We start from the raw sequence: 13,792 nt of genomic DNA, 5'->3' as shown, positions 1-13,792 counted from the left end.
AAATCTACAAAAGTAAAATTAATTTATACATTAAAAAGTTTTAGATTATTATTTTTGTAATTTTCTTTGATTTACATTTTTTTTTTAAGCCACAAAATATAGTGGGTACACCGAAACATGTTCTAATTTTTTTATGGATCCAGTGCACCAAACGCAATCTTATTGTATTAATGTGTGATAGGTTGTACCTAATGTTTTCAATGAATTCCATTTGCAGAGGCCGACTGGGTTTTTGGTGGCAGCCGGAGGAGGAGGATGGAATGCGCTGATTATGGGTATTCGGTCTGGTTTATACTGTAAATCAGGTTTAAGCTGTTTTGTTCTACTATAAAAGACTAGGATATAAAAAATGTTGCCAATGAAACAAGATCTACAATATTCTTTTTTCATCCAAGTACAGAATGAGAGTAAGAATAGATGATCAGGCTATATATCATAAGGTTTTAGCGTAGAACCTGGCGACCCAAGGGGCAAGTTCAGTGCAGTTTGGTGTTCTGGGATTTACGGCATAATAATCAGACCAATAGCATGGAGAAAGTTTCTCTGCAAAACATCCATCAGCGTAAATGCAAAATGGCAGCCAATCATCGCCTCCATTCATTCTCCTTTTACGTTCCCTTGGATAAGCTAAGGGCGCCTGCACATACCTGCATTAATTTTCCTCTTAGCTTAACGACTTTTATTCTTTGCAGAGGCCATAGCTCGAGCTAGGGGCCAATGCAAATAGACAACATTACTCATGCAACAATTAGCAAGAAATGATCACTAAACTTGAGTTTGTGGAAATAAAAGTACCTGATACCATCAAGCGTGGTATCCCAACAAAAATGAGTATGACCAAACACATGACATGCTGATGCATTCCCAACATCTCCATGTATAGATCTTATTCGGGTTTCAAGGAAATTAGAGCCAATGATTTTTGGAAGGTTTGGATAGAAAAGCATTCTCTTTTCTGGGCATAGCTCTAGCCTGCATGGAAGAGTTTATAAGAGCCTATCAGATAACTGGCAATAATTCATTATAATATTCTAGATATGTTTCACAACACTCCATTAAAAACAGTATGCTATACGTGTTAATGCAATATGACAAGAGTTGTAAAACATCAAATTCAAACTGTAAGCATTCTATTCAAATGGAGTTTTTAAGTATTGCGATATAAATGCCAGTATTGGAACGTTATAAGGGATCAAGAACCAATTCCAGACAAGGGTGGGTTCCTGTAAGAGATGATATTGTTTCTCAAGCACATACAACTTACCCAATGTCCACCAAGTTTTTGGCTTTACGTTTTCTAGATCAGATCAAGCAACTTTTTCAACATGACAACAACATACTAAGATTTGTTCCCAATAACAAACTAGCGAAAGTTTTCTTCTAGTAAAATATGATAATCATACAGGACAGAAAAATATATCAGCAATTGCACAGGAAATAAGTAGTAAAACACCAAGATATCATGCATGACATCTGGGCATGCGTACAAAACCTTTCAGTCAACAGATTAGCAGTTACTGTCTGAATTGAATACATAGAAAATGTACATGAAATGCAGAGCTTGATAATTTACAGATATACATCTGTAAGTCCTTGTTGAACAACCAAGCTATTAGAGGATGAAAATAAATTCATTAAAGCCTTTAACACACTCCCTATCGTACCGGTTAGCTAAAAAGCATGGAAATGGATACGTAATTCGAATACAATATGATACAGGTATGCTGATATGACTTTAAAAATTAATATAAAAAAAAAAATTAAAATCGAAGAACAATAATAAAAATAAAATAAAATACTAAAACATTTTATCTTAATCATTAATTGTCCCAACTTCATTTTCTTCAACATCATTAATATCAATTTCTTCATTATCATTAAAAATAACTCCCTAGCTCTTCATCATCTAATGATGGGTTAACAACCTCAAACAGTCAAATACTTTCAAGAGTATCAAATGAGTTTCTGACAATGTCCCACATTATGGATTCTCCTTTTAGATAGAGATCTAATTTTTGATAAAAGATGCAAAATACTATGAATGAAAATTAATTGTTCAGCTCGTTGTGAAGTTATTTTATTCCTTCTCATAGAACGCACCAAAGAGAACATACTCCAATTTCTTTGTGCACAAGATGAGAAGGTTGCACAAGAAACGTCAAAGCAATGTTTTGAAGCAAAGATGCATGCGAATCATGAAGTTGCCACTACCAATTAATGATAGAATCAAACACATCATAACATTCTACTTCACGTGTCTTAAGGTATTGGATACATATAAAAAATAATTAAAAAATATGTATTCGGTATGTATTAAAAAATCAAAAAATATAAAAATAATAAAAAAAATGTATCCAATACGTATCAAAGGATATTAGAGAGTATCCAAACTTCGATAGTATCGTATACAATACGTAATGAGTTTACAAGTATCCGTGCTTCTTAGATGGTTATATTCGTTTTTTTTTTTTTGTAAAAGACATCAACATGTACAATTTCCATAAATAGTTGAAAGCAAGATTTGAACTTAATACATGTTAGTATACCATGTTGACAACCTCATCTAGATGATCAAGTTATTACAAGGCAAAAAAGATTATTGACTTCTTTGTCTTCAACAATAATGTCTTTTCAAAATATCAATACTTAAACAAATCGGAAATGTTTGAACTAAAATAATGCATTTCCTATTGCTGAGCAAAACCTCGGGCACAGTCTCTCTCTCTCTCTCTGATTGTTCACATTTGAATACGTTTTATCATTGTTTAAAAAACAAACGAATTGGGGAAACGGCAACTAATATCATAATTTAGGTTTTTGGTCTTAACAAAATGATGACGTTTGACTTTATAACAGATCCAGTATCTTGAACACAATTGTAACCTATAAGGGTGCGTTTGGTGCATCATATAGGACAGGATACAGATAAATATATACAATATGATTTTGGTTAGACGGTACCCAGATCAAATTAATCCAGCAACTTTTCCTACCAAGACCAACCTGATAAATGTAATCAGACAGGGGGCACTTGGGTCTAGTGCGGATTCTATTAAATTGTGAAAAACCTTGCACAATCCTAATTACAGATATCTCATCAAAAAAATTTCTCTTACGTCTTTTGCAATCGTCACTCAACTTCTTGCAACAGTCTTTCATCACCGCACCAATGCTTCCATCTCTTCACTCAATATATCGCCAAACTATCTCATTAACAAAACAGTTTTTCGAGAACCAATGATACTTTCTTTTAATTCGACATCATAACTTAAGATATTCTCGGTGAACTTTCTTAAGGTGGTCATCGCTTGATTTTTTTGTATATCAGCCTGATAGGCCACCAATTAAGTACACGTATTCTAGAAGATCCAAGAATAAAGGGTGGAATGATGACAGCAACTGAATTCTGTAAAGAGGGCCAGTATTGTAACCAAATTCTGTTTTAGTGCACTTATAAATGCTGGACGAGAGAATAGAGGAAGGCATATCTTAAGTGAGAAAAATCATCAGTAGGAGAGAATATCAGCCCTCTCGAAAGGCTGTAGACATTTTCTATTTTCTGTAATTCAGCATTCCATCAATATATTTCTATTTAGTCTCATTTACAATTCTCTTTCGATAGTTTTGATCAGGATCTTAACACAGCCAATCAAAAATACACTATTATGTTCTCTGTTTCCGTACATGCGTTGTGGTGATGAGGGGGGAAGGGGGTCGCAGTATCATTAACAAAGGTTTACCTATCATTACCTCTTTTATGAGTTAGATTAGATCTATGGTGTCGAGTTTTTTCATTTTTTTCTGTCACCATAGGCTATCATTTTAATTACTATTTGGTCTTCAATTACATTATCTGTTTTTGTGTAGTTTTGTTTTTCTAATCTTTTCGGGCATAAATTTTGTTTTCTAATCAATTAGGATCAGGAAAGTTGAGATTTGGTTCTGTTTGTTTGTACAGATAGCATTGTCTATGAACTTTCCCTTTCCCTCTCTCTCTTTTCTGAATACAAAATAAAACTCATTAGGACCATTTTGTGCTTACGTATTACTAATATGAACACCAAATGCCTTTGCTAAAGGGCGTAGGATAATGTCTGAATAATTAGGACCATATTGATAATTCCGTTAGAAGCTCTAATTAATTAGTTCAAGTTTCACCTTGGATTACTTTGATTGCATTACAAATTTAATAGATTTATATTATTCAATATTTATTAGTAAATAGTCATATTTATTTTATATGAAATTGCATTAATTATTATTGTTATAATTTTTTTATTCTCAAATACTTATTTATTCTTCTAATATGGTGTAGCCCCCAAACACAATATAATAACAACAATACAGTTTCTAAAATGCGTAATGTGTGGCAACGTGTTTAGATTGAGCATCAAGCATTACAAACATATGCGTACCTATGTGAAGCATAAACATATTTATGCATTTTCCAATTTTAAATATTCAAAACTAATAAATAAATAAAATAATGAATTCTTTGGACTTTATACATATTCTTCAATTTTTTTAAAAAAAATATATTGCTCAAATCATAAATACTATAATTACTTGGTAATTAATTCCTACAATTAGATTAGACATCGAACACTGGCTTAAAAAATCCTATATCTTGTCAAGCTCTGTATCGGTTATCTTCCGTTATGCAAATCATTTTCATCAGACTCCATTATTTCAACTCGAAAATTTCTATTACCTCTTGTAAATGGTAAGATATCATTTTCAACCTCCTCATCATTACAACCATCAACAATCCAAGATTATACACTACTAGCATCACTTGCTAGTAAAGTATCAAATTTATCCTTCCTCATATTTTTGTTCATCAACCTCGCATTAAATTGAACATAAATTAGATTGTTCATTTTTGTAGCACCTAGATGGTTCCTCTTCTTGGTATTGTGAAGGAGGGGTGTAACTTGGATCATATTGACCAAGAGCTTCAACAAAATTTGTAAAATTATCATTGTTAATAGCATTAAAAGGAACTCCGACTTCATATGCCCATCAGCCAAATATTGATGAATTTCTAGATTCTAGTGACCTTTTCTTAGCAATTGCATCATTGATATTTTGTTTGTTATTTTCTTACTTGCAGTCATAGAAGCATCATAAAACTTAATTGGCCTTGAAAAATTATCCATGGGACTTGTATGAATAGGCCTTTTCCTCCCTCCTTCTATGATAAAAGTTTCTTCCTCGCGTGTAGACAAAGGCACAACTATATCTTCTCTCAACTTAGCATTATTCAATATCTTCTCTCACTTCTTAGACTTAATGTCTTCAAGTGCTTCAAGACACTTCACCTTTTGCTCTTGACTTGCTTTAGGATTACGGTTTCACACCCATTACTGTAATGCCCGCTATGTGCACTTTATACATATTAATCCCAGCCTTCGTAACTTTATCACATAATGTGCATCTCATATCATTAAGTTTACTAATATCTTCAACAATTGCAGTTTCCCCTCCAACATCCACGAAATTTTTTCGGCTATCTTCAGAAATAGAATTAGTGCCATGATGGAATCATTTTGCCCCATTAGTTCCTAGTAAATTGAAGAATAAATTTGATAAAAAACTAAAACTTCAAAATCATTATAACCAAAAGATGGACAAATTTGATAAATACTTTTAAATTAAAAATCATAGGATAAAAAGGACCTTCAAAGTTATGATAAGGTAAGCAATACAAAAATGAAAAATGCATCTTCAAGTTTACACAACTTGATGAAGATCTCAATAATGCAACTAGAGAAAGACCGAAGAAGGAGGGCTCGACGTAGATAGTTTGCAACTTTATGAAAAAAAATTATTTTTGATTTTTCTAAACGTCCAAACCTTACAAATTACTATATATAATTTATGGGCTTTGGTGATTTGGGCTAATTTGATGTTTGTTGGGTTCAATTTGCTTTTTAAAGTTATAAAAATCGGCAAGACTTAGCTAGGCTAATTTGGACAGAATTTTTATCACAAATGCATATGCATTTTGGCATTTAAGCGCGCATATGCAGTCAATGAAATGGATTGATCTAATTATCACGTGCATATCCATATGCTTGACGTTTCAAAAACACCCAAGCATATGCACAAGCATTTTGGAAACTGATGATAATACATACGCGCGAGCATTTTAGAACACTGGCAATAATACACTCCAATCCAACATCATAAGACACACCCCAATATTATCCTCATTACACTCTCCACTCCAATACTAACACTCCACTATCCACCATAATACAGTGTAGTGTACGGTGTCCCAAACACACTAAGGGGATAGAAATTATCTAAAAGTGGATATCCAATGTTTTTACCCAAAGTTTAATTTTGCATGAAACCAGTACTTACAAATTTAGCAAAAGAGATAAAAGTTAATCTGAATATGAGTTGCTCTGCATATTGCATTTTAGATCAACAACATGAATATCTCTTTCAAAGCTAATATAGCTTCTTATCAACATGAACTATTGCATCCTACCGGACCTACCCCTTGTAATCTTTTTCTTCTCTTTATTTCTGTTTAACCCCCCCCAGATGTGTTATAGTGTCAACGAGTACTTCTAACTTCATCATCATTTTCCACACTAACATGCACTCTCATACTCAAAAAAAAAAAAAAATCATCTTCTAGTTGAATTCAGAGCCGGACCTGATGGGAAGCCCAAGAGGCCTCTGCCTCAGGCCCAGAATTTTAGGGGGCCCATTTTTTACTTTTTACCCCCCCCCCCCCCCTTTTTTTTCATTCCAATATTTGTACAGGGTTTAACTTCTGTACATTTTTATCAAAATCATACAAAGGATGAGTCTGCTGTAGAAATGGGGAAAACAATATCAGCACTGTTATCAATTTCTAGTATTCTTGTGAGATATTTTGAAGAGAAGATGCATCTTACAACGTTAATGTTTCGTCACTGAATTTTAAAAGAGCTGTAAGTTGAGCCTATAGATAACAACAATAAAATACTGCAATTAATACTCTGGGAAAATGTAAATGCCAGGCTGGCATTGCCTGAACACTTATCTTAAATACCAATTTTGATGAATGCAATTTGTAAGGATAGCACGCATTTAAGTCGAGCAATGCACGCATCACTAATGTACTAAATGATGGTTGATAATTCTAAGTTCAGGCAAAGTAATTCACTGACCTAGGAATGAAATGGGAAAAAGACACTGTATGGCTACATCTCCTCTGGATATCTTTTACTGTGTTCCAATTCTTGTCATTCATAGAATCAAAATACAAAGCAAGAGATGATTCTCCATTTTCAAGTCCGTCGGGCCATCTGCACACATGGAAGTCCTTACATGCCTGAACAGTAACAAACCATAATGTTTAGCTCCTAGTATTTGGAAAAGAAAGGAACAATAATGTAACTAGTTAAATATATGAACAGAAAATTCTAATATTCCATCAAGCTTTTAGCCAGTATACTTTGACGGATTGATAAGGGATTCAATTATACTGTTTGATCAGGGTGCAGAAACATGGTAGAGTAAGAAAATTTGCCACCAATTCAGAACAGGGTTACATGCAACATGTCGATACATAAAAAAAGCTTATATCTGTATTTGCAGAGTAATAGAAAACTAGGGATCTCACTAATGTATATATTTAAAAACGCTTACTAGGAGAAAGAAAGTGAATCACCATCTCCAAGGACGGGATTCTAATTCCAGTTATGTCCCTTTCCTCATCAAAGCTCTGGAAGTAAGCCAGGTTATTGACAACAGAATTAGATATAAAGACTGGAAATGCAAATAGCATGTGAGAATAGCATCCAAAGTTTTAAACAATCTACCTCGTGGTACCAAGAGTATAATGGGATAATTCCCAAACCATCAACTATGCTGGGTTTAGTTTCTACTCCAAGTCTTTCACAAGCATCCAGTAATTTATCCAGCTTATAAAGAGAATCAAACTGAATATGGAGACAGCAAAACATTAGTTAGAAGTGTTCCTACAGGCTTTACAAACTAAGATAGCTAAAATTTTTGGTGACTTTAAAGGGTGAAAGTTCTAAATCTGACACAAATTATAATCAGAGAATATATAACTTCAACAAACAAGGGAGCATGACCTTGGCTTTGTCTGAATTGAAGACTTTGCAAAACATAGAGTAAGAAGGGGCTTAACAGAAACTCAAACTTATGAGACTGAAATTGCTGTCAAGTGTGGACGAACACCTCAAGAGTCAGAACTTTTGTAGAAGAAAAAATTGCAAATGCCAAAAAGTGTTCAACCCTAAATATATCCTTTCTTTCCGAGGTTACCAAGAGAGAAGTGTAGCTTATAGCCCTAGAACAATGTGGGAACAAAAAAAAAGAGCTGATAAAAAAGCATCAAGTAGAAATTAGTATCACGTGCCTACAAATAGTGGTATAGTAAAAATAACAATATTTTGTCACGTGGAACATAGTATTTTTATCATTGAAAGCCGTAACGATGAGAAAAACGTAGATATGTCCCATAACTCAAATGATTCTTGCTCTATTTCTTCAAATATCCTATTGTTTCTCTCAATCCAGATCGCCCAAAACTGAAACTATTAGTTTTCCACATGATTAAGGAACTGAGTCAAGGATCTAACAGTGAACTTAATTAACCTGGTATTTTGATAAACCCTGAGCTATATACAGTTTTTATGATTCTGCTTCTTGAAAGAATGTGCAGAAATTATTTGATTCGAACTGTGGCATATACCATAGAATTTAAACCTTGCTATTGTCAGTTCCAAAATAAAGCAAGAATCCCATGCAAATGTTCATCTACATTGTAATTTGTAACCAATACTTTTAGACAAAAAAGAGTACAAAACGAAATTATGCGGCATGGATATTATGTCCGTGCAAGTTGAAATGTGCATATATATTTATTCCACAGGAAAGGGAAACAACTGTTGAAGCTTCTACATATGGTTTCCACGAGACGCATATGCAGAAGTATATAGCACAATTTGGAAATGAATCTCAACATGTATCAGTGTTTCAACAAGAAAATGCTTGAAATGAGAAATTTCACTTCTGTGGACAGTAAGACTAAACCCCTGAAGATTTTTATCCCAACATTATTAATTCTTTGTGCAGTTCATTTTGAAAACGAAATCTTGTATCACCAAAATTGAGCCAACAAACACAGAGCATTCATGATACAGTAATAGTAGTTACACATATTAAAATCGAAAGCTAATGATGATTACATAATTGTGTTTCTCCCTGCGAAGCCAAAGATCATGGTTACCAGGAACAAAGAACACATGCTGAAACCTTTCTCTCAAAAGGGACATAGTGAGAACGAAATTCGAGCAAGTCTCGGCCACATCTCCTGCAACAATAAGAACATCTTTCTTGTATATATTGCTCGACAATGACCTCACCCAGGTCATGTTCTCAATGTAATCTGTGTGCAAGTCCGAAACTACAAATACCCGCGACCCAATTGTCTCTGGTCGCGCAGAAGGCAGAATCTGGGACCTTAAAATGCGGGAGGGAGAAATAATGCTTCTTCTTCTTCTTCTACTACTACTAATACTACGGTTTATTAAACCCAATCCATTAGAAAGACAGCTGAAATTTACATTTACTGGGTGCTGAGGCAATGGAAGGCAAGCAGAGTACAAGCAAAGAGCCATTTGTACCCAAAAAAAGACCTATATCAATGCAAATATTGATGTATAAGATGCAATTATACAGACCTATTGTTTCAACGGAATTGGATATATGTTCATCACTTCATTATCAGCAGATCCAAAATCCCTAATACTATGAACTGAAAATTCGCAAACTCTGGCTCTCCTTCTCTCACTCTATGAACACACATTGTGCACTGTCACCTGTGTGGAATTGAATCATTCCGGTTGAAGAGGCCAGGCGGCCCACGGGATAGCCACGTGCCTCCGCGGCTTGCTGACCAACTACTGTTTTTTTGGTTGTTTGCATCGACCCTTGATGAAATGCCAGATTTTTTGGTTGAGGTGACAACTTTAAATTGGCCGGTTTAATTTATTATTATTATTATTTTAATAATCAAGCCCCTGTTAGTTCCATTATTTAAAATTATAATGAAAGAAATAATATTTTTTTTTTTGTAGAATATGTAGTTAAAAATGAATGAAATTTTTTTAATTTACATGTAATATTACTTTATTAAAGAATATATGATTGATAAGTAGGGAGAAAATTAAATTTTAATTTAATGAAGGGTCAAACAAGGGCACGTGTCAATTAGCAATTTGTCAAATTGTTGGACTAAATTTCATGTACATATAACTTGTTTGAACAATTCCCCGTTGTCAGCACCTATTGGGCCTTTTTTTTTTTTTTTTTTTTTGAGTGAAATTCTGCCTTATGTCCACCAATAAACAAATTATGTCAAACCTATCTGTACGTGTAGCATGATTCCACTTGTTTTGGGGTCAAAAAAGTTTTTTTCACTGCTCACTATACCTTTCACAGTCTTGTTGAGCTTTAAAATTTTTAACAGTCGAAACTTCAAATTTTAGAGCTATTGAGAAATAATGTTTAAACTAAAATCCATCCTCTTGGATCATCAGTCACTTAAGAAAATAAATCAATCCACACTACTGGACTCGACAAGAACTAGGGATGACAATTGAATGAGTCGGGATTGAGTCAAGTCTATCATTCACATCCCACACTCCATCAAATATTTTTGTCTCTTACCCTGCCCCTATAATTGCTTAAGGTGGGGGCAGGGCGGGACGAGCAAATCTCCTGCCCAGTTTTACACCCCGTTTATTTATTTTATAATTGTTTTAGGTGGTGAAAATCGATACTTTTATGAAATTGTAGAAAATTGATAATTCCTCTAGAAAAAATAATAATTCTTTTTTTTTTTTTTTGAATGATACAAAACTTAGATTTTGAAATAAGCTTTAAATGGAGCGAGTAATAGGAACGGGGATGGGGATGGGGATGGGAAGGGCATGAATTCTCTATCTAATTGAATACATGGGATGGGGACGAGTATGAGAACGAGGACAGGGGTCTAGATTGTTGTGGCGGGGCTGGTAATAGGGATGAGGACCATGTTTCCTGTATCTGTCACATCCTATCTCAGGGCAATGGCCCCACCCCATCCTCGCCCTAAATCTTGAGTGTCCAATATAAAGGGTATGGTCAATCACTATAGAACTCATGGACCCGTTGAATTTGTAATCATACCTAACCAAATTGTAGATTTTCGACAATAACAAACTCTAGACATCTCCAGTGTCACCAAGCAAGTAAATATTTCAAATGTTGTAATTGGTAAAGACAACTCCGTGGAATCCTCCTTGAGCTATCCGGAAGCAATTGCTACTACCATTCCTCTTTTACATCAATATAAATTTCAATCCACTCTCCAAAGCATATGAAAGGAAGAGAAAAATATAATTTGTATAATCCAATAATTAAATCAATATAAGCATAAGATTGGCTTATTGAAAAATGTGTTATAGAAAACAAACATCAATGCAGGTTTCGTTTATTGAAAAATATGTCAGTAATCTCTCTTACAAATATTTTGAAAGATAATATGAAAGGACAAAAATTATATAAAATTATTTGGCCGAAGAAAGATTGTCATCAACGTGGCCTCATTGTTGGAAGAACAATGCTATATAACACGTATTTAGCACTAGTTTATGTGGCAACATAATGATATTTAATGATAAGTCTGATAAAATATAGGAATACAAAAAACCATTTTATTGAAAAGAAACAAAAACTTTTGCCAAATCCTTTCACAAAAGTACAAAAATCCTCCATGTTGAAGTCGAAGAGAAGATTAGAAGCAGAAGCGTACCTTGATCCATAGATGTGAGTGTTTTGAATGGGTTATGATCTTTCAATTGATACGTAATTCCTTAGAATATTCTTCTTTATTGATGGGGATGCAGAGAAAATGAAATCGCGTATAATTGGGGACCATGACCCCATGATAAATAACTGCATTATACAATTATCAATTTTATATTATTTCAAATTGGCCATTCATCAATTTAAATTAACCTCTTCCGGTCTTTGCACTTTATTCTCATGACATTTAATGCCCATTAGTCCAAAAATTGACTTTAATGAATTACTTTATTGACTAAGTCTTAAAGTAGCACCACACATTTTAATATATATATGTGTGGCCCCGTCGTTGGATTTTTTCCAACATGGATTTCTCTCATAATGGATAAATCATGTTTGCCAAATATTTATTCCATTTCTTAGGTTAGAGATGCTTGAACAGTGCTATGATATACTTAGGGTCTCTTTGATATGACTTTTACTTTTGTTTTTGCTTCCTGAAATGAAACTTCGGGTGAAAGCTACTTAATTTTTGTTTGAAAACTAATTTTCAAAAGAATTTCATATTCTGATAGTGCTTTTAGCCCCTGTTCGGTGGTCTTAAAATTTAAAAAACATAGTTTTGAATAGTATTTTTTTAAAAACATGTGTGATTTAAAAATAAGCAAAAGATTTTGATTTAACTGTAAAATATTTTATTGTATAAATATGTTGTTAAAAATGAATATGAGAAATAAGTTAAATGAAATGGAAGGAAATCAAATAGGAGCTTAGAGGAAGCCAAATTTGACTAACTTCCTCTAAAAGCTCATTTAATTAGAAAGACTTTCATTAAATTAGTCAAAAGTTTCAAAATAATTTTTGAATCTCAAAAATCATTTTTGACTTTTCAAAAGTCATGTGAAACTAACCCTTAAGTATTATTTGTTCTTTGTATGATTTTATGTTTCACAGCATGCCATATAGCAACCAATCTATGTGAGTACCACATAGATCGATGCTAACATTGGCGGATCTAGGGAGACTGGGCTGTGCTACAACCCAATTCATAATAAAAAAAATATTTTTATTTGTGATTTTTTTTGGCGTATTAGCCCGTCTTAAAATTTTCTCTGGATCCGCCCCGGTACTAAGCACCATTAGTATTCCATAGGATTATTCTTTGTTGAAATTACATCTACCCAGAATTTTTAAATGCACAATTCAAAAATCAATTTTGAAAGTGTTTTCTTTTTAATATTATACTAAAAGTACTTTTCAATTAAATTAATCTATATATCCTACCTACCTCTATCCACCCAAACCCTAATTATTTTCCTTTCCTTCCCTTTACAGCTCTCCCTTCTCTCTCTTTGAACGCTGGTGACCCATTCAAACTCTGACGATCGATGATGAAGCAACTGCACTAATCGATGCTGCTGGAATCGATGGTGCTAATGTTCACCGTCATGCTACTGCAAACGACAATGTTGTTGACCTAATGGTTGACTTCTCGTTTTGATTATCACAAACAAATTGCGCTTAATTTTAATAAATTAAATTTAAGTGTTGTTAGTAATTATTGAAGAATGAAAACACGAGAATCGAGATCAAGAATCATGCACATGGACGAACAACCTTTGGCGCCAAATGATGAATGCATAAGCAAGATTGAAGATTGACAAACATGGAAATGAAAATCGAGTCTCCTCAAACATTGAATTGGAAGAAAAGATTGAAGACCTTAGAGATATATGCATTTTTGTACTCAAATGTAAAGGTATAACTCTTCAATGTTTCACATCAACTATAGCTCAAACGATTTTTGTGCATGACACTTTTTCACAACAAACCATACTTGCATAAAAATCATTTTCAAAAGATAAGTATTCAATTTTTGTGATTAAATCTCTACATAAATACTTATCTACACAAAATAAATAACAATATCCTTCAAGCACGTTAGAGAAAATTCATTACGAATGAGGAA

At 33.5% G+C, this 13,792-nt stretch overlaps 1 protein-coding gene across 2 annotated transcripts; it reads right to left on the bottom strand.

Annotated features, from left to right (window-relative positions):
• Window positions 1-341: 341 nt before the first annotated feature.
• LOC111365349 lies at window positions 342-9,982 on the bottom strand. Of its 2 annotated transcripts, XM_022985828.1 has the most exons (6): window positions 9,222-9,982; window positions 7,824-7,943; window positions 7,673-7,726; window positions 7,170-7,333; window positions 796-972; window positions 342-647 (listed from the first exon to the last, which is right to left on the bottom strand). In XM_022985828.1, exons 1-6 carry the CDS (start codon window positions 9,651-9,653, stop codon window positions 434-436), a joined length of 1,161 nt encoding a protein of 386 aa, XP_022841596.1. In that variant the 5' UTR covers window positions 9,654-9,982; the 3' UTR covers window positions 342-433. The 2 variants fall into 2 exon arrangements, with proteins under 2 accessions (XP_022841596.1, XP_022841597.1); XM_022985829.1 differs by lacking the exon at window positions 7,673-7,726.
• Window positions 9,983-13,792: the final 3,810 nt, after the last annotated feature.

The sequence above is a fragment of the Olea europaea genome, chromosome 17, assembly GCF_002742605.1.
Source record: "Olea europaea var. sylvestris chromosome 17, O_europaea_v1, whole genome shotgun sequence".
In the NCBI taxonomy this organism is placed as follows: Eukaryota; Viridiplantae; Streptophyta; class Magnoliopsida; order Lamiales; family Oleaceae; genus Olea; species Olea europaea.
Note: the sequence above shows the minus strand (reverse complement) of the source record. Positions and strands in the feature narration are given on the sequence as shown.